The sequence below is a fragment of the Cajanus cajan genome, chromosome 5 (genome assembly GCF_000230855.2).
Source record: "Cajanus cajan strain Asha chromosome 5, NIPB_CcT2T_4, whole genome shotgun sequence".
NCBI classification, from domain to species: domain Eukaryota; kingdom Viridiplantae; phylum Streptophyta; class Magnoliopsida; order Fabales; family Fabaceae; genus Cajanus; species Cajanus cajan.
The window spans coordinates 66,252,695-66,269,956 of NC_138521.1; the positions used below are offsets into that span (position 1 = coordinate 66,252,695).

Here is a 17,262-nt window from a genome sequence, read left to right on the forward strand (position 1 = left end):
ATAAAATCAGTGTCATCTTTTTTTTTTCAAGGGATAGTAAACACAATAAACCCGGCACTGTACTACATGGGTACAGGCATATACGTATGTATATTTCTAGTTATAGTCTTCTACACGATTTTTTTTTGCTTTGACTTCAGTTTTCCAGGTTTTTTCTGGCAAGATAAATGAATGTAATAAGAATTAATACACATGTACTTCTATTATTGGTTATGTGAATGTTAAAAACGGTAAAGATAAATTTCAGTGTTTCACGAAAGTCATAGGACACTCGTAGATCATTTCGTTTTTTTTTTTTTTTTTTTTTTTTCTCGTACAAAACAATATTGTCATTATTTCTCAATCAATGAGGTGCGTTTTATCGCTGATTAATCGGTTTCAAAATGTGGACCATCGCTCGGGTACCTTTATTTTTCAAATGCACCTTGTAAGGGTGCACCCAAGAACGCCCGATGAAAAACGAGTCATTTATATCTAAAACTAAAAATGTACATGTCACATTCACCGGCTAATAATGAATGAGATTTCGATTAGGAAATTAGTGTTATCCTACTCAAAATAACAAAGAATATATCCATTTTGGGCAGGGGACTGGGGGAGAGGCGAAGATTAAGATAGAAAGAAGATGAACTCTACATTAAATGGTAGTTTCCTTGATGGTGCATGGAACTATAAGGATAGCTAGGCATGGGTAACGGATCACTGAATGGATTAGAAGAACCCATCATTGGCATTTGTTGAGGGTATTGATTCTGTGGATACTGGTAAGGGACCATCATGTTATATTGTTGTTGTTGGAACATCATTTGTTGTTGTTGTTGTTGCTGCTGAGTCATGAATGTCATTTGCACATTGGGTGGAGGTGCTATGTTGTTGGACATTGCAAATGGATCATGCTGATTATGATGTTCGAATGGATTATGTGTATCCATTTTCCCATATCCATAGCCTGCATTTCGGAGTTGGAGTTGTCTCCTCGCATTTTCATCTTCGTACAAACTGTCTAGTAATAACTTGTCAAATCCACCGGCCTATCTCAACAAAAGAGGACAAAAAAAAAACAATAACGTTGTTATCTTTTAGATTTAAAGGACAAACCATAGCCTCATTTATGAGATTGTAAGCAGTAGATACATGTAATTTGTAGGCATTTTCATATTGACCTCTCCTGTTATTGACGTGTGTGAAATTGTATCTATAGCATAAATATGCAAGTTGACATATTCATACTGGTTGTAGTGTGTGTAAATAACATATATTGGTTAGCATGTCTCTCTTATAACAGATGAGCTTCAAACTAAGCATGACAAGCAAGTAAAATCTAACCATTTTGCGATCTATCGCTTGGCTTGTATGGTTACTTGGTGTTGTAACCAGTGCTAGTTCCCAACCAGAAGTTCCGCTCATGTCAGCCAAAGCAATATTGCTCGAGTTATTTCCTACACAAAATTGCAAGTTTAGAATGAATCAAGTATGAAACAACAAGGATGGTTAGCCAAATGATTGGGCATGATTGAGGTTTAAAAAGGAGTTAATTGATACAAGTTCATTTGGATCAAGTCCTGGTAATATTATATGGGATAATGTGAGCAAGGATGGGAAATGACACATGTATCCTTATGAATTTTTAATAAAATTATCTGTGTGAAATAAGTGCTAGTGACAAGTTTTCTTCACCAGTTTATATTTGGGAATTCAATGTATAATTTTTTAAATTGTGATTCTTTGAACCTCTGGAAGACTATCTCGATGAGGAATATCTTATTGAAGCAAATTGCAATCACCATTCTCTAGAAAAGCATGCACTATAAATGTGTCTTAAATATTACTCAAGGCCTTACCGCTGGCTGGTACAATTGCAAGAGCCAAAGCATTGTTTTCTTCTAGTTCCAGAGCTTTTGGATTTATTTCATGTAGACCCTGAAAAAGTTGACCAATATATTGTACATTTAGTCAAACCAACATATCAAACAAAACATGCATACCATTATCACAACCAAAAACTCACCAACAAATCATCAATAGTATCAGTTGATATAAGAGGAGGAAGTTCAGCTTCCTCTTCCTTAGGTTGTGTTTCTTCTTTATCTTCACGTTCTTCCTCATTGACTTCTTCATCTAGTTTGTTATTTGCTTCGGCTTCTGCCTTCTCTTCAGATTCTTTGGGTTTCGTTTCTTCTTTTTGAGCTGATTGGTCATCTTTGTGATACTCCTGATGTTGCATGACATTTATCAACGAATCATCGCATACAAATACCAAATTATAAAAATCACACCATTTTGAGAAAATCCAAGTCAATGTACTATGTAAAACGGTTCGGTTAAGTAAATTTATTTTTACAAAAAAAAATTTACTTCAGTTTGATTCAAATTTTTTTTAAAAAACTATAAAAATATAAAGTGAATAATCAAATTCATCCATTTAAAAAAATACGATCAATTTTTTTGAAAAAAATCTAGTCAATCCACTTTATCAAATAAGGTTTAGTTAACCAAACTAATTTTATAAAATAGATGGATTTGGTAAATAATTCAAATCATGAACAACCCAAATATCACTTTTTCATACCAATCTCTTAGTAGCAGTAAGGGGTGCTTCTTTAATGTATTCTTTCATTGTGGCAAGAAAAGAAGCAGGTGGCTGTTTATTGCAGGAAAGATCTTAGTGAGAAACTGTATATGATATCAAAATAAATATTGTTATTATAGTGAGCAAGAAATAACATGTTTCAAGGTAGGAAATTGAAAATTCCTAGCAAGGTCCAATCGCTTGCAGTATTCATAGAAGTCAGCAAGATATTCGGCCTGCACAGTAAGAATGATAGTGAATTCAACAAGTATGATCCTTTCGGAAATCATCATTAAGCAAAAGAATCAATTCAAATTGGACAACAAAAGGAATGAGTATGAAGGAAAGCATCATCATAAACCTGTTGGCCAGCTCTTTTATAGATCTGTAACGCCTTCATTGCATCATATTTTGTCATATCAAAGAACTGCAACTTTCATTAGTTAGTACAAATTGAAGTTCAAGTGGAGTATTAATCAAAATAACATGTTAAACTGAGATAGAAGTTAAGTTACCCCATCCACAAGATTTATGATTCCGTCATTCAAGGCACAATATATTTTGAAGCTCTCTTTCAATACCTGAATGATATTCCCAGAAGCGGAAAAATAAAGTTAGAGAAATAATACAATGCTCAGTAAATGGAATCCTAGAAGAGAACAAAGTCAAAATGTTTTTTTTTTTTTTTTTATAATTATTATTTTAGTTAGGAGAGTAGATTTTAACAAATCTGTAATTTTTCATTCACATGCAAATAATACTAACTTTAATTTTTTCACCAATTGAAATTTCTCTCTAAAATGAGAGTTTATTTTAAAGAAGTCATTTTTTAATGAAAGAAAAACACAAGATAAGGATGAATTAGGCAAAACAATTTTGCATCATAGGAAATAAATTCATTAGTGTAGCAATTCGACAAATCTAATTTACTAAGTTACTGTATTCTTCAACTTGGAGTGCAGAAGCCATTGCTTTAATGAATACCATTGTTATCAATAGCAAAAATTATATGGACTATCGTAAAATCTAAAGCTGTTTGATTTGCATATATCATTTCACAAGGATATGATTTTCACGAGGATATGGTATCCACAATTATGACATGAACAGGTTACTCTTATTTCTTTTTTTGAAAAAATGTTTTACAAATTTTATTCAGTCCTACAATTGATAAAAAAACATATTATGTTAGTGCTTCAAAGTGCTATATATTATGTGACAAGTACAAATTAAATAAGCATACCAAGGCCAGTGCATACTGTATTAGATAATTGTTGAAAGCCAATCCATCAGGCTGCAAGATATTAAAGCAAATGAAATGTTATCTAAGGGAATAAAAAAATGAAGTCATTTCAATGACAATAGATACGACATAATAACAGATTAGGAGTATAATAATGACAATAAATACAAGAATAAAAGAGTTTTTAAGAATTATTTTAAAAAAAGTTTTTCTAAATACAAAAAGCTTTTTAAAGTACTTTTTTTTATCCAAACATACCCACTACTATATTTAACATCTTTAGTAATATTTGTCTACTTATATTTATTAAAATGTTATTAATAAATTAAGGTAATACGTTATTGCAACATTTTTTTAAGAAAATATTATAAATAGAGTAACATTTTCTTATTTCAATATTATTTTTTTGTAATTGTTTTCCAAAATTAAATCTTACATTGAATAAAATATTGACTCATAAAAGAATATACCTTTTCAATCTCTAATTATTTTTTAAAATTAAAGTTTTTCATCGAATAAAAAGATGACAAATAAAAAGTATATATAATCATAAGATGAAACTTAAAATAAATAAACTTTTATATGTAATATAGATTTGGAAGTGATTAACTTATGATGTCTTTAACTTTAAAGGATTTGTAAATAGGGACATAAAGTATAAGTTGTAATACAATCTAAATTAAAATTAATTAGCATTTTATAAAGTTTAATTTGCAAAACTTTAGCAACATTTTTAAAATGTTACAAAAATATCACTTTAATAACATTTTAAAATATTGTCATTAATATGTTAAAATATTACTAAAAATATGTAGTTACATAGATTTTATCTTACATTTGATATAATGTCATAAAAGTATATTAATAATATTTATTCATAATTTGACATTTTTTTTAATATTACTAAAAACAAATTTTATTGTGGTCACTCTAGAGCATGTAAATACCAAATCTAATTTTTTTCCATAAATTCTTACCTGACAACCAACAAGGCGGTATAGAAGTTGTTGAAGTGTAGGCAACTGCTCTAAAAGCTCTTCACTTGTCAAAGTTCGTGTTTTGCTATGTAACTATCAAAGCTCAAAGTTACTAATTTTCCAAAAGTATTAATAAAAAGTTGCATGGAACAATTAATGTATGAATAAAATTAAAAGGAAAAGCACACACCTGAGATAAAGCCTTGGCCGATCCCAATTTTATTAAACGTTCACCCTCAATATCATATTTAAGGACTCTGTAACATTCAAGCCTTTCTTCTAAAAATAATGCATAAGTTCGAACCCATGCAGAACAATCCCATGCTGCATAAAGAAATCTAATTTAGATAACCAAAAAGTCTAAGTCATTCTATATATATATATATATGATAGAGTTGAACAACAAATAATCTGTGGAACTAATCTACCTAAAGGGCTTGAGTTATCTTTGAAATTGGATATTTGAAGAAAACGTCCCTTGCGCGCATAGTTTATAAGGTCTTCTTTGAAAGTAGGATCACCTTCTCTCAATATCCTATGAATGACAATTAATGTCTTTATAGCAACCTGTCATGTAGCAGGACATTATTTAGTTAAAAACAACATCTGAAAATTTGTCTTTATTAAGCAAAATTGTGGGCAAATCCTAATCCCTATCTCTTTATGGATGATAGAGTGAAGCTAAGCATTATTTATCCCCAGAATGTTCCTTTCCACAAGGGATGTACACAGGACATTTCATATCTGTCTTAGAGCCACAATTTGTAGTTTTATATTTCATATTTAAGAGGTAAATTCCCCCTTTATTATTAGAAATATAATATAAAAACCATTCACATGTTTTCACTAAACAACTTTAAGCTTTTAGGGTAGTTGAATATTCATGACAATTATGTCATTCCCATTCCTTTCTATGCTGAATTTTGTTTATTTTCAAGAAGAAAGTAAGCATAACAACATCTTTACCAAACACTGTTCAGAAACATAATATTTTACCATATGTTAAATGAATAAGAAAAAAATATAGAAAGAGCTCAGATTATTTAGCTTGTTAGTGTGCATTGAAACAAGTATTAAGAGGACTTACTATCCAATTCCGAGTCTTTAAAAGCCTCTTGGCAAGTGTATGTATGCAGTAAGCCACATCTGCCCTTGGTTGGTGTACTGAAGTTGCATAGAATATTTCTACAACCAAGAGCAAAGAGACAAGTTATCAATATCACCCCAATTTCACATGCATTATTGTATTGGGAATGATCTCATTTCCATTTTTTTTTCAATGCAAGCATTGAGATCGATTGAATTAAACCAAACATAACAGATTGAAAATTAATGAAACAAATTTCACGATGAAAAAAAGCATCATATTGAACAAAATTTGAGGACTCACTTCGAACATGACGTTCCTTAGGAGGATACTCTACGTGACTGGTAGCCTTGACAATTGCAATATCCAAATCCTTAAAAGAAAAAAAAGGAACAACATGAAAAGATATAATAGAAAATAGGTTGATACATCAAACATGCATGAAAATAGAATAACGTAGGAGCGTACGTACCTTGTATTCGCTATTGACCTTGGCTAGGCCAACCGTGGTGGAGTCTTTGAGAGCACCGTAAGCCTTCCTTAAGGTGTGGAACGTTCCCATTCACCAAATTATTGAATTTGATGGAAAGAGAGAAAGAAGAAAGAACAATGGTGATGTTCTTCTTCTTCTTCTTCTTTGTCTCACTCTCTCATTCTCCAACAACAAAAAGAGGGAACCAACGACCCAAGGGTATTTTCGTATTTTCATCTTTTGAGATTTAACTAATATTTGACCACGGTTTCAATAAAACAGAAAAATGCGGGTTCCGTTTTGTTTTGCATGAAAATGAAAATACCACAATTGATGTTCATATTTCATCGTGTTTACACGTGAGATCCAACTACGCCTTCGTTGTCTCATCATGGTTCGTTAAATTATTAATTTTTATTTTCTCAACAAAAAAAAAATTAGTGCTCCTTTTGGTTGTTTAAAAATAGTTTTTTCAAGAATGTTATGTTAACTTTATAATTACATCTAGAGTTTGGTTGAGGAAGTGCGTGGGTTATCATACATTATTTGATATCAAGTTGGTAAAGGAATAATTACATTTGGAGTTTAATTTCTACAATAATTTTATATCTTCAAATTAATTCTTTCACAAATCCTCGTGTTACCTTACAAAAAAAATTATAAAAGAATTTCATGTCTTGAAAAAAAATGAAACATATTCAATATTTATGGTACAAAAGAAATAAGAAGATTAATAGAAGAAAGCCGTAAAAGCATTTAGAATTATTTCAGTTTTTATTTATTGTCAAATGTCAATATAAAATGTTTACATTATTAATCAATTACAAAATATTATTAGAATTACTTTTAATGTGGTTATTATAAAAACTAATAAATTTTTATATATTTAAATTATTGAGTGAGTGTATAGAGTATTTACTTTTATATTTAATTATCTCCATTTATAGGACTAGCCTTTCAATTTGTTTTGGATTAAAGTTTGGCTTTGGTAGCATGCTCCATTTTTATTTTTATTTTTATCTTATGACAAAATGTATTTATTGAATTAAAAATTTGGGATGGGTATTATGTCTCGGCCCAATGGATTGAAAGTCCATATTAAGTAGCGTAAAGCAAATTTAGATTAAAAAAAAAAAAAAAACAGAATTCTGACATTTAAAATAAAAAGTGGGGTCAGTAGAAGAAGGTTGAAGCCAAGGGCATCACATGTAACTGTAAACATACACATATAACATATTAAACTAATATCTTTTCATATTTTTAACAACACATTTGAGATCATTAGATCTTCAACAAAAAACTTTACATGTTTCGCGGTAAGTTGTACTTTACTTCTTTTTTTAAATAAATAAATAAATATAATATATATATATATATATCTTAACTTTCTTTCCACAACTTAAATTGAAACGTTATTAGAAGATTACCATACATGCATAATGTAGCATATTAACTATTACCTCAAGTTATTATTATAAGATTTAAATAATTAATTTACTGAAAATTTTGTTTTTTTAGTTAAATCAATTAATATATCTTAAATATATATTTCCTTTCAAAACTAATGAGGCATATTTCAAAGTTTATGCCTTTCAAAAATAAAAAATAAGATTATTTATATTTTCAGAGACATAAACTTAATGTAGTATTGTACTTATTTATTGAACTAAAAAAATACATTTGATAAGGATGCTACTTTTTGTAAAGAAAAAATTAATACCTGAAGCATAATAGATTAAGTTGTACCAAAAAAAAATCAAACTAATTTAAAAATAAGTTAATACATCATGAGTCTTTGAATTTTTTTTTTAAATTTTCAATTACGTTCTTAAATTTAAAAAATACAATTAAGTCTTTTATATTTCATGTTTTTGTTATTTATTTATTGTAATTAGAAATTTATTTATAATTTGTAAAATTTCATAAAATTTATTTAATATTTGGATACTTTGACAATCACATTAGATTAGTATTTTATTTCTAATTTATATTTATTAGGAATATTTTATGAAATACCATGGATTTGTAAATAAATTTCTAATTTTAAGAATTAAATTGAAAATAAAAAGATAGAAGATTTAATTATACTTTTTAATTTAAAAATTTAATTAAAAGATTCTTTAAAAATTTAAACACAAAATAATATATTAAATATAAGATTTAGGTTCTATAATAACGAGTGATTGAATTTATAAAACCAAATATCCACGAAAAATGAATAAAGTCAGATTAAAAATAATAATAATATTCTCGTGTGTTATCTCCATTGTTGATTCGATAATTCAATAATCAGGCCTCCAAACTCCTCTGCAATGACTGTTTCCGAATCATGATTCAAGTTAAACATGTCAATGAAAAAAAAATCATTCTCTTCTCATTATTTTCTTGTACTTTTTGATATTTATATTTGATCTGATGTACATTGAAATTTTTCAAAATTTTATAGGATGCCAGATCCTTATTCTTAAAGCACCATCGATTAAAACATTATCCATATGGCTTCATTTTTTTTTTCATCATACAAAAGTTAGATTATTAGGGTAGTTGTGGCAAAAGAATTCAGTTTATTCACACTAATGGGGTCGAAGTACTTCATGTCTCTATTAAAATAAAAAATAATAATAATAATAATAAAAGTATATTGATCTAATTAGTATTATGATTAATTCATTAGTTTTAAGTTATTAAATTTGATTAAAAAATATTTTTAAAAATTTTTTAGAATAAAAGGGTATAATAGTAAAAAAAAATGGAAACCAAGGTAGTTACTGAAAAAATTATTTTTTTATATATTAGTATAGATTATGCGAGAAAAAAGAGACTCTTTCTCTTAAATTTTTATAAAATAAAAAAGAGATAACGAAATATAGTGGTTATTAAAAAAATACATGAAAAATTATTTTTTTTTTTAAATATTTGATAGATATAATAGTGCACTGAAAACTTAAGACAAAAAAATAGTTATTCATATTGGTATTCATTTATAATAGGCTGGTATGGAAAAAGAGACAATTGTAACTTTTAAATTTTTAAAAAAATAAAAATAAAATAAAATAAAATAAGAGATAATAAAATAGATGATTGTGAATAGTTATTGAGAAAGAATATAAAAAATTATTATTTTTTTAATATTTTAAGAGATATAATAGTCTACTAAAAAATAAAAATAATTACACATATCAATATACAAATATTACTATTTCTTTGTAATAGATATAAATATGAATGTTGTATTCCATGTTTCAAGTTTCAAACACGTACGATTTCATTCAGTTTAGAATCACAACTGTTACACTTCATGCTGAAGATGATATATCTATATAACTAAACTTAGTGGAATTGAAGTATTATCCCAGCATCCAATTAAAAAAAAATTAGGTGACTTGAATTTCAAAGTTTATCAAAGACAAATCTCAAACTTCAAAGAACAATACTTACAGAGTATATACCACTTACCTACAAAGTTCTCACGTCCACGATCAGATTTGAACTCAATCTTTATCAACTGAACTACTCACCTCAGTTGCACATATTCTCTCCTCCTTAACCTTAATATTAGGCATGGCAACGGCGTAGTTGGAACGGGTTTTATGTTATCTGTCTCGTTCTGTAAATTTAAATTGCTTCTATCTCCGTTCTCAACATTTTTTGAGAATAAAATTTGAATACTCATTCTTATTTTTAACGAGATTTAGGTTTTTCCGCCCTATCACTATCCCTGATCCTAGCCCTTTTTCTTCTAATAAATATAGAAAATTTTTAAAAAAATAATAATATAAATTTTTATATATAAAAATTTTTAACTTTAATTTATATATATAAAGATAATTTTTTAATTATATTATTAAGCAAGAGTAGGAGCAGATATTAACATTTTAGTACTCGCTTCCGTTTTCAATTTTATTAATTAAAGAAAACCTGAAGTTAAATCTAATCAACACGATTTACGATTTTTCTTGTTTAGGGTTTAGCCAAATCATGCGAATATCACATGGCCGAATTAGAGTGACATATCTATTTAATATGTTCTATAATTAACAAGATTTTTTTTTTAAAATAAAAAAATTGACTTATAGCTACTTTTAAAATTGGCGTGAACGCGCATATATTTTAAAATTGATGACATATCCTATGCATCATCGGTAGACATGACATCTATGTAGTACAATTTGACCGTGTTTCCTATTTTTAAACATACTTTGTATTTTTAGATTGATAATGAAGAATGAATCATTATCATAGCTTAATAATAATATTTTATATAAATCAGGGTATAATTTTATTTTTAAAATAGATTTTATAAGAGATTAGATAGCAATAATAATATTATGGTGTTGGTTAATCAATATGTATTGTTGATATATTGTACCAACTATTATTGAATGAAATTACTGATTAGATTAAATACATAACATTGAACATAATTCTTAAATTATTTTATAGTTTATTATATCATTCTATTTTAATGTATAAAATGATAATCAAAATATATGAAAAAATAGTTAAATAACATATTTAGAGTTTAAATCATTTTAAATTTGACATGCATGATATGAGTGTAATCATAAAATATAATTATTGGATTAATATTAATTATCAAAAGAGTTTGTATCAAATATAATGGTTCAAAATTTATCCTACTTGATAAGAGGGAATTGTACCTCTTTACAAAAAAAAATTATATATCAATTAATTAAAATTTGATTGTTGACTAAATTAGTTATTGCTTCATATTAAATGAGATGAGATTAATTTACAAAATTGTGTTTTTTACACTTAATCTATCTATTAAACTCTTATAAAAAAAAGATAAAAAAAGATAAATATATAAGTGATATGATGTAATAGAAAAATAAGTAAAAAAAAAAGGAATTTGTTTTAATAAAATTATCTTTAAACACTTGTAGAAGTGAAAAATTACAAGGAAAAATGAAATAAATTTATTCATAAATTAAAATTAATTTAAATATAAGTTTAAGTGAATTTGTAGAATTTCTCTAATTTCTTTAAAATATTATTTTTAATTTATAAAAGATTATTTAAAAATGTTATAAAAAAAAACCTTTAAAGAAACTCATCCAAAGCAAGACATACTAAATTGAGCATTAGTAAGATATATAAGACGATCAGATGTCAAAATATCAATGCTCCTTAGTTTAATGCATTAAAAAAACATAGGGAGAAATGAAATAAAAGAAAAGGCTATTGAGAAAAATAAAAATGTTATTACCTAATCCTGTTTTAATTTTTGTATGATTAGGACTTACCAATTTGTAGGAAGCATAGGCATAGGCTGACAGTAAAATAAATAAGCAAAATGATTTTGTGGTAAGCTAAATTAAATGTATTCGGAGATCACATAAAGATTCATTCATTCTCCTTGTAGTTGTGTTGTATATAACCAAAGGAGCATTTTTGGTTCCTATGTTGCATTGACGAGTTGAGACACACACATTGGCCTAAAAACAATTCCCAACAGTGCCTATGATTCACCAAGGAATCTGATTTTCCCAAACACCAAACCAATCTTATTCCTTGTACGTTTCAGTTTCTGCCACAATTACTTGTTACTTGTAAAATAAAACCACAGAAAGAGAGAGAGAGAGAGAAAGAGATTGATAGAATGGGAATGGCAGCATAACAAGAAGCTGACCGTTGGTGGCGCTTGGGGTAGCTATTTGGCGGCGACAGGTTCCATCAACATTGGGAATCTCAGACCCAATTTCAAATTCAAACCAATCAACACTTCACTTTTTTAATCCTTCCAACTTTTGCACTCCCCCCATGTTCACACACCTTCAGGGCCTTACAAAGTTCTGATCTTTCACCTTATTCCTCTTTCGTTTCAGGTTGGTTTTCTTTCTCTTGCCTCAAAATCTTGTGGGGTTTCACATTTGGATTCAAAGTCAAGGTCTTTTTACTCATCGTGTTTTGGCCTATTTTGGTTTCTTTACAACTTGGGGTGTTTGGTCTATGTTCTTCTTCTGATCACAATTGTTTGTTTTCTAGATTTGAATAACTAATTATGACTTATTTGCGATTCTATAACGTTTGGAGTGATCAGGGTCTTAAACATCGTACCCTGACTTTTCTTCTTGTCTGTGTTTGTGTTTTGCTAAATTCTTCTTGTAATTCTTGATTCAATGTTCTTTCTGGTCTTTCTGTGAGTACTATCCTTGTAATGCTCACTGTTTGTTTGGCACTGTTCCATCCTGGCTTGATCTCGAGTATTTGATCAATTGTAGTGCTCAACTCATTATTTTACTTGATAGCATTTTTCTTCTTTGTATATTACGAAGGTTAATGAGTAATTATATTAGAACGAAGCAGCATTAATCTGTACTGTTATGTGTAATTTCTGTCCTATCGTTGTATACGAAATTCGTGGTTGTGTATGAATAGTTCAATCTAGATTATTAATTTACAAGTAATTTGAATGTCACTTTTTCCACTTTGTGCTGAATTTTCAGGATTGGCACATAACATATTGTTATGGGGGACAGTGAGAAGAAATTAAACAACAAAGGATCTAAAAAATCCAGTCATTTGAAGGCAGGTACGAAGTGCAAAGGGAAGAAGGATAAAGTGAAAGTAGTATCAAAATCTCACACAAAAAATGTTGGCACTGACATATCGAGGAAGAGAGTTACCGACTCTTCCTCCAAGGTCAAAGGGCCGCGTAAGGATTCTTCACATAAGAAATTGATTACTGGAAAAAATTTGCCTGCAAAAAACAGAAAATCTTCACAGAAGCCATCCTCAAAGTTACAAGGCAAAAAAACTTCTCTTAGCTCCAGAAAAGAGGGGAAAGATGCAGATGGGGTGGTAAAGCTTCAAAAAATGAAGAGAAAGAGAAAGAAGAAAAGGCAAAGGAATAATGTAGATCTTGATGATCCTTTGCGCTTTCAGAGGAGAACAAGGTATCTTTTAATCAAAATGAAACTAGAGCAGAACCTGATTGATGCTTACTCTGGAGAAGGTTGGAAAGGTCAGAGGTATGGGATAACTTATCCGATAGTTTTATTTTATTTTTTTCAAGTGTTAGGTGAATAAGATGCATATTTTTCCTTTTAGTTGATTAAGTTAGGAGCTGTTACCTTTTAATTGATTTTTGTGATTGTTATTTAAGTAGTATGTGGTTGATTATAAACTGGAACGGTTTTGTTATGCTCACATTTTTCGTGGAAACTGCTTGCAGCAATGCAGTATGCTCTTATCTGAAAGCAATTATTAGCATGTTTGACCCAACATTAGCCCTTGACAAATAGCACCGTTGCTTATCATTATCTTTTTTTTGCATTGATGGAAATTCTTTTCACAGTCGAGAAAAGATTAGGCCAGAAAAGGAGTTACAAAGAGCAAGGAAGCAGATTTTAAAATGTAGACTTGGTATTCGTGATGCCATTCGCCAATTGGATTCTCTTGGTTCATTGAGTAGCATCGAAGATTCTGCCATTGCTCCGGATGGATCTATTTACCATGGAAATGTGAGCAAGTATCAACACTTTGAATACTTCATTGCATTTAAATGTTTCTGTATTCTTTCCATTTTAATACTTGCAACTTGCAAGCCTGCTTCACAATAGCTTATCTTATTTTGCTATTGGAGAGTGATTTATCATGCGTTTTCTGAATTTAAGGCTCAATGTTTTAAAAACTGTATGTATGCTCACTTTTCTGTTTTTTTTCTACATCTAGATATTTTGTGCAAAGTGCAAGATGCATGAAGAACATCCTGATAACGATATTATACTTTGTGATGGTACATGCAAGCGTGCTTTTCATCAAAAATGTCTAGACCCTCCTTTAGACACAGAAAATAGTGAGTTCCCTAATATGCTTTTCAAGTTATGCAATTTGCAACTTCTTGTGTGTTGACCTCATTCAGGAAATGAATTGTTTACGTATAAATTGCAGTTCCTCCTGGAGAGCAGGGCTGGTTTTGTAAATTTTGTGACTGTAAGATGGAAATACTGGAGGCAATGAATGCTCATCTTGGAACTCACTTCTCCTTACATAGTACTTGGCAGGTATTTAAACCAAATAATCTTGTACTCCTTCTATTTTTCTGTTTTCACCCCTCTCTATATATCTTCAATTTAGAATTTTATAACATACAAGCGCATGTATAACATATCAAAACATCTATATATATGAGAATGTTCTCCCTTGATTTTCTCATCAGCTGTTCTCTAAAAAGTATATGCTTTGCTTTAAAGAACCCAAATCCATATAATCCTATTGGTTCAACTAATAATTCCTTTCTGCCATAAATTAAGGATGTATTCAAAGAAGAGGCTGCTATACCTGATGGTGAGACTGCATTATTGAATCCTGAAGAAGAATGGCCATCAGATGATTCTGAAGATGATGATTATGACCCAGAGAGGAAAGAAGACAGCCACTATATCCACACAGAAGGAACTGATGATGGTGTATCTGATGATTTAAGCAGTTCTACAAGTCTGTGTTCTTCTGATGGTGAATGTTATCCAGTAGATGGTTTTAGTCATGAATATTTTTCTGTCAATAGCAGCATAGATTCTGATGAGTCTGAGGAAAAAGCCTGTGGGCGTCGGCAGCGAAAAGCTGTTGACTACAAAAAACTTTATGATGTAAGTATATGAAGTTGTCTTTCAGAAAAGCAAATTGCAGTCCTCAATTTTAATAGCTACAAATAAAGTGGTGGTATGGAAGTTACAAGTTAATGACCCAATTATCTTCAACTTTAAGGCCATGATTTTAACAATCTTCTTACAAACACTGTTGTCTTCCTCACTTGAAAGACTATCTTGATATCTATGTTAATGAATTGGGTTTGTCTCCTTTGTAGGCTTTTAGTGTACTGATTTAAAACATGTATTGCCAAATAGATGAATCACTTACCTTGGATGTGAATCATGTGATGTCAACAAATAATCTTAAAGCATGGAAATACTATTAAAAAGTAGAGTTCCTGATTTTTTTTTCCTATCCTAATCTGAGAATATTTTAGATCATGCAAAAGAAGTTTCACTTGAGTTATCTCTCAGGAAATGTTTGGGAAGGATGCTCCTGCATATGAACAGTTGAGTGAAGATGAAGACTGGGGTCCTGGCAAAAGAAAGCGGAGAGAAAAGGAGTCTGATGCTGTTGATTCTCTTATGACTTTGCACGAAAGTGAGAATAAGCACCCTAATTATGAGCATAACAACATTACAAGAAAAGATTCTTCAAGTGCAAATATCAGAAGGCATTGTTTTAGGATTCCACGTGATGCAGTTGAGGTACTACTAGAAACACTTGGTCATTTTCTCTATAAAAGAGTTGTGTGTTCTTTAATTTATCTCCCTTTCATTTTCTTACGGAATGAGCCAGAAGCTTCGCCAAGTTTTTGCTGAGAATGAACTTCCTCCAAGGTCTACCCGAGAGGGTCTTTCTAAAGAGCTGGGACTTGACACTGAGAAGGTGATGACTTACTTCTTGTCTATCTTCACTTGAATTTGCCTAGGAGTTGTATATGTACCTTGGTCCCATAGTTACTCCAATTACTTTTGGTCTTTTAGCATGTCTAGAAACTCTATCTGTTCAACTTCCAGTTATTAACCTCTGCTAGAAAATGCAGGTCAGCAAATGGTTCAAAAATGCACGTTACTTAGCACTTAAAAACAGAAAGGTAAACCGCATTTTGATCTCTCGTTGTCCAATTTATGCAACTTTATTTTGTCTTCCATTTTCTTGTTTTCATAGAAATTCTCCAACGTGTAGCTCTACGCATCATCTAGTTGTTTATAAAAATGTTTAAATTTAACTTTATGTGCTTGTAAAATTTGAACTCGAACAGGTGTCAATCTTGGACTTGAATAATAACAACAATTTTAAATTGCAATAACTAACATCATTTAATAAGCATTGCCTGATGTTTAAAATAAGACAGATGCCTTGGAATTTATATGATGAAAATTCCTTACCTTTATGAGAGGACAAAATAATCTCTAGTATTTTTGGTAGATAAGACTTCCTTTCTGGGTCAAACAGTCAGAAATTGTCTAGTCCTTGGAATTTGCAATGAACTCTAATTCGAGTGGATTTTGTTCAGCATCAAGCAGCAGAAGGAGCAGCAGATCAGCTTCAAAGTATCACTTCTACTAAGAACTCCAGATTACAAAATCAGGAGAATGCTGATCTTTTGAAACCAAAGACCTTGAAAATTACAATGACACATTCCCAGAAGAATGTTAAAAATGTCACTGGAAGAAAGAAAATAAAATCATCTAGCAAGAAAAGACAACCAGAAATTCCTCCACCGCCAGGAGAAAATGGCAACAAGGTGCTTTTCCTATTAGTGTCACGTTCTGCATGCTTTATGCTTTATGTGCTTGAGTAGTAGTAAAACACCATATGATGATATGAAAGCTAGCAAGGCAAATAACATCCATGTTGTTTGCAGTTTTTATTAATATAATTTGTTGCACTTGTAATTCTTTTGGATTAGGAAGGACCTCAGTTAACTAGTTTTCACTTTTTTTTATCCTTCAGGACTTTATGGAGATCAGTGATGATGTGAGCTTGAAGAAACTGTTGAAGAAAAGAAAGAGGTTGGTAAATTTTAAATTTGAAGGAGACTCTCAGGCGGCAGAGATGGAATTTGAAAGACTAAGCAAATTGAAGATTAAAATAGATAGTATGAAGCAAAAATTAGCTGCAATTCAAAATTACAGAGTAGAGGGTTCAAATGAACCCCCTAATTCTAATGAACCATCCATTGTATATGTACCAACAGCTGTGTTAAGGGAAAAAGGTTGAATGATAACTACACGAAAGAGCAGGGGAACACATGATTTGTAGTTGCTTCCTGTCTCAGCCTGTATTATTGAAAGAAAGCAGATGTTTTGGAGTTCACGTTATTAATCTAATCAATACTTTATCACATCA

At 29.9% G+C, this 17,262-nt stretch overlaps 2 protein-coding genes across 3 annotated transcripts; one reads left to right on the forward strand and one right to left on the reverse strand.

Annotated features, from left to right (window-relative positions):
* Window positions 1-509: 509 nt before the first annotated feature.
* LOC109809644 (putative clathrin assembly protein At5g57200) lies at window positions 510-6,528 on the reverse strand. Its single transcript, XM_020373010.3, has 15 exons — window positions 6,349-6,528; window positions 6,180-6,249; window positions 5,877-5,974; window positions 5,218-5,356; window positions 4,980-5,113; window positions 4,790-4,882; window positions 3,813-3,863; window positions 3,085-3,150; window positions 2,931-2,996; window positions 2,725-2,805; window positions 2,570-2,641; window positions 2,009-2,212; window positions 1,842-1,920; window positions 1,327-1,439; window positions 510-1,031 (listed from the first exon to the last, which is right to left on the reverse strand). The coding sequence occupies exons 1-15, from the start codon at window positions 6,436-6,438 to the stop codon at window positions 633-635; spliced, it is 1,755 nt and encodes a 584-aa protein (XP_020228599.1). The 5' UTR covers window positions 6,439-6,528; the 3' UTR covers window positions 510-632.
* Window positions 6,529-11,740: 5,212 nt separating this feature from the next.
* PRHA (pathogenesis related homeodomain protein A) lies at window positions 11,741-17,262 on the forward strand. Of its 2 annotated transcripts, none has more exons than XM_020372760.2 (11): window positions 11,741-12,197; window positions 12,819-13,343; window positions 13,670-13,835; window positions 14,047-14,170; window positions 14,266-14,378; window positions 14,628-14,963; window positions 15,381-15,614; window positions 15,706-15,795; window positions 15,953-16,003; window positions 16,427-16,657; window positions 16,867-17,262. In XM_020372760.2, exons 2-11 carry the CDS (start codon window positions 12,841-12,843, stop codon window positions 17,131-17,133), a joined length of 2,115 nt encoding a protein of 704 aa, XP_020228349.1. In that variant the 5' UTR covers window positions 11,741-12,197; window positions 12,819-12,840; the 3' UTR covers window positions 17,134-17,262. The 2 variants fall into 2 exon arrangements, with proteins under 2 accessions (XP_020228349.1, XP_029129380.1); XM_029273547.2 differs by lacking the exon at window positions 11,741-12,197 and adding an exon at window positions 12,236-12,259.

What these genes read in the sequence shown, in the direction of transcription:
- PRHA (XM_020372760.2), top strand. Translation starts at nt 12,841, where the DNA reads ATGGGGGACAGTGAGAAGAAATTAAACAACAAAGGATCTAAAAAATCC. An exon ending in GATCTATTTACCATGGAAAT is followed by an intron (nt 13,836 to 14,046) that starts GTGAGCAAGTAT and finishes TTCTACATCTAG; the next exon opens with ATATTTTGTGCAAAGTGCAA. An exon ending in TAGCACTTAAAAACAGAAAG is followed by an intron (nt 16,004 to 16,426) that starts GTAAACCGCATT and finishes GATTTTGTTCAG; the next exon opens with CATCAAGCAGCAGAAGGAGC.
- LOC109809644 (XM_020373010.3), bottom strand. Translation starts at nt 6,438, where the DNA reads ATGGGAACGTTCCACACCTTAAGGAAGGCTTACGGTGCTCTCAAAGAC. An exon ending in CGGCCAAGGCTTTATCTCAG is followed by an intron (nt 4,883 to 4,979) that starts GTGTGTGCTTTT and finishes GAGCTTTGATAG; the next exon opens with TTACATAGCAAAACACGAAC. An exon ending in TCATAAATCTTGTGGATGGG is followed by an intron (nt 2,997 to 3,084) that starts GTAACTTAACTT and finishes TGAAAGTTGCAG; the next exon opens with TTCTTTGATATGACAAAATA.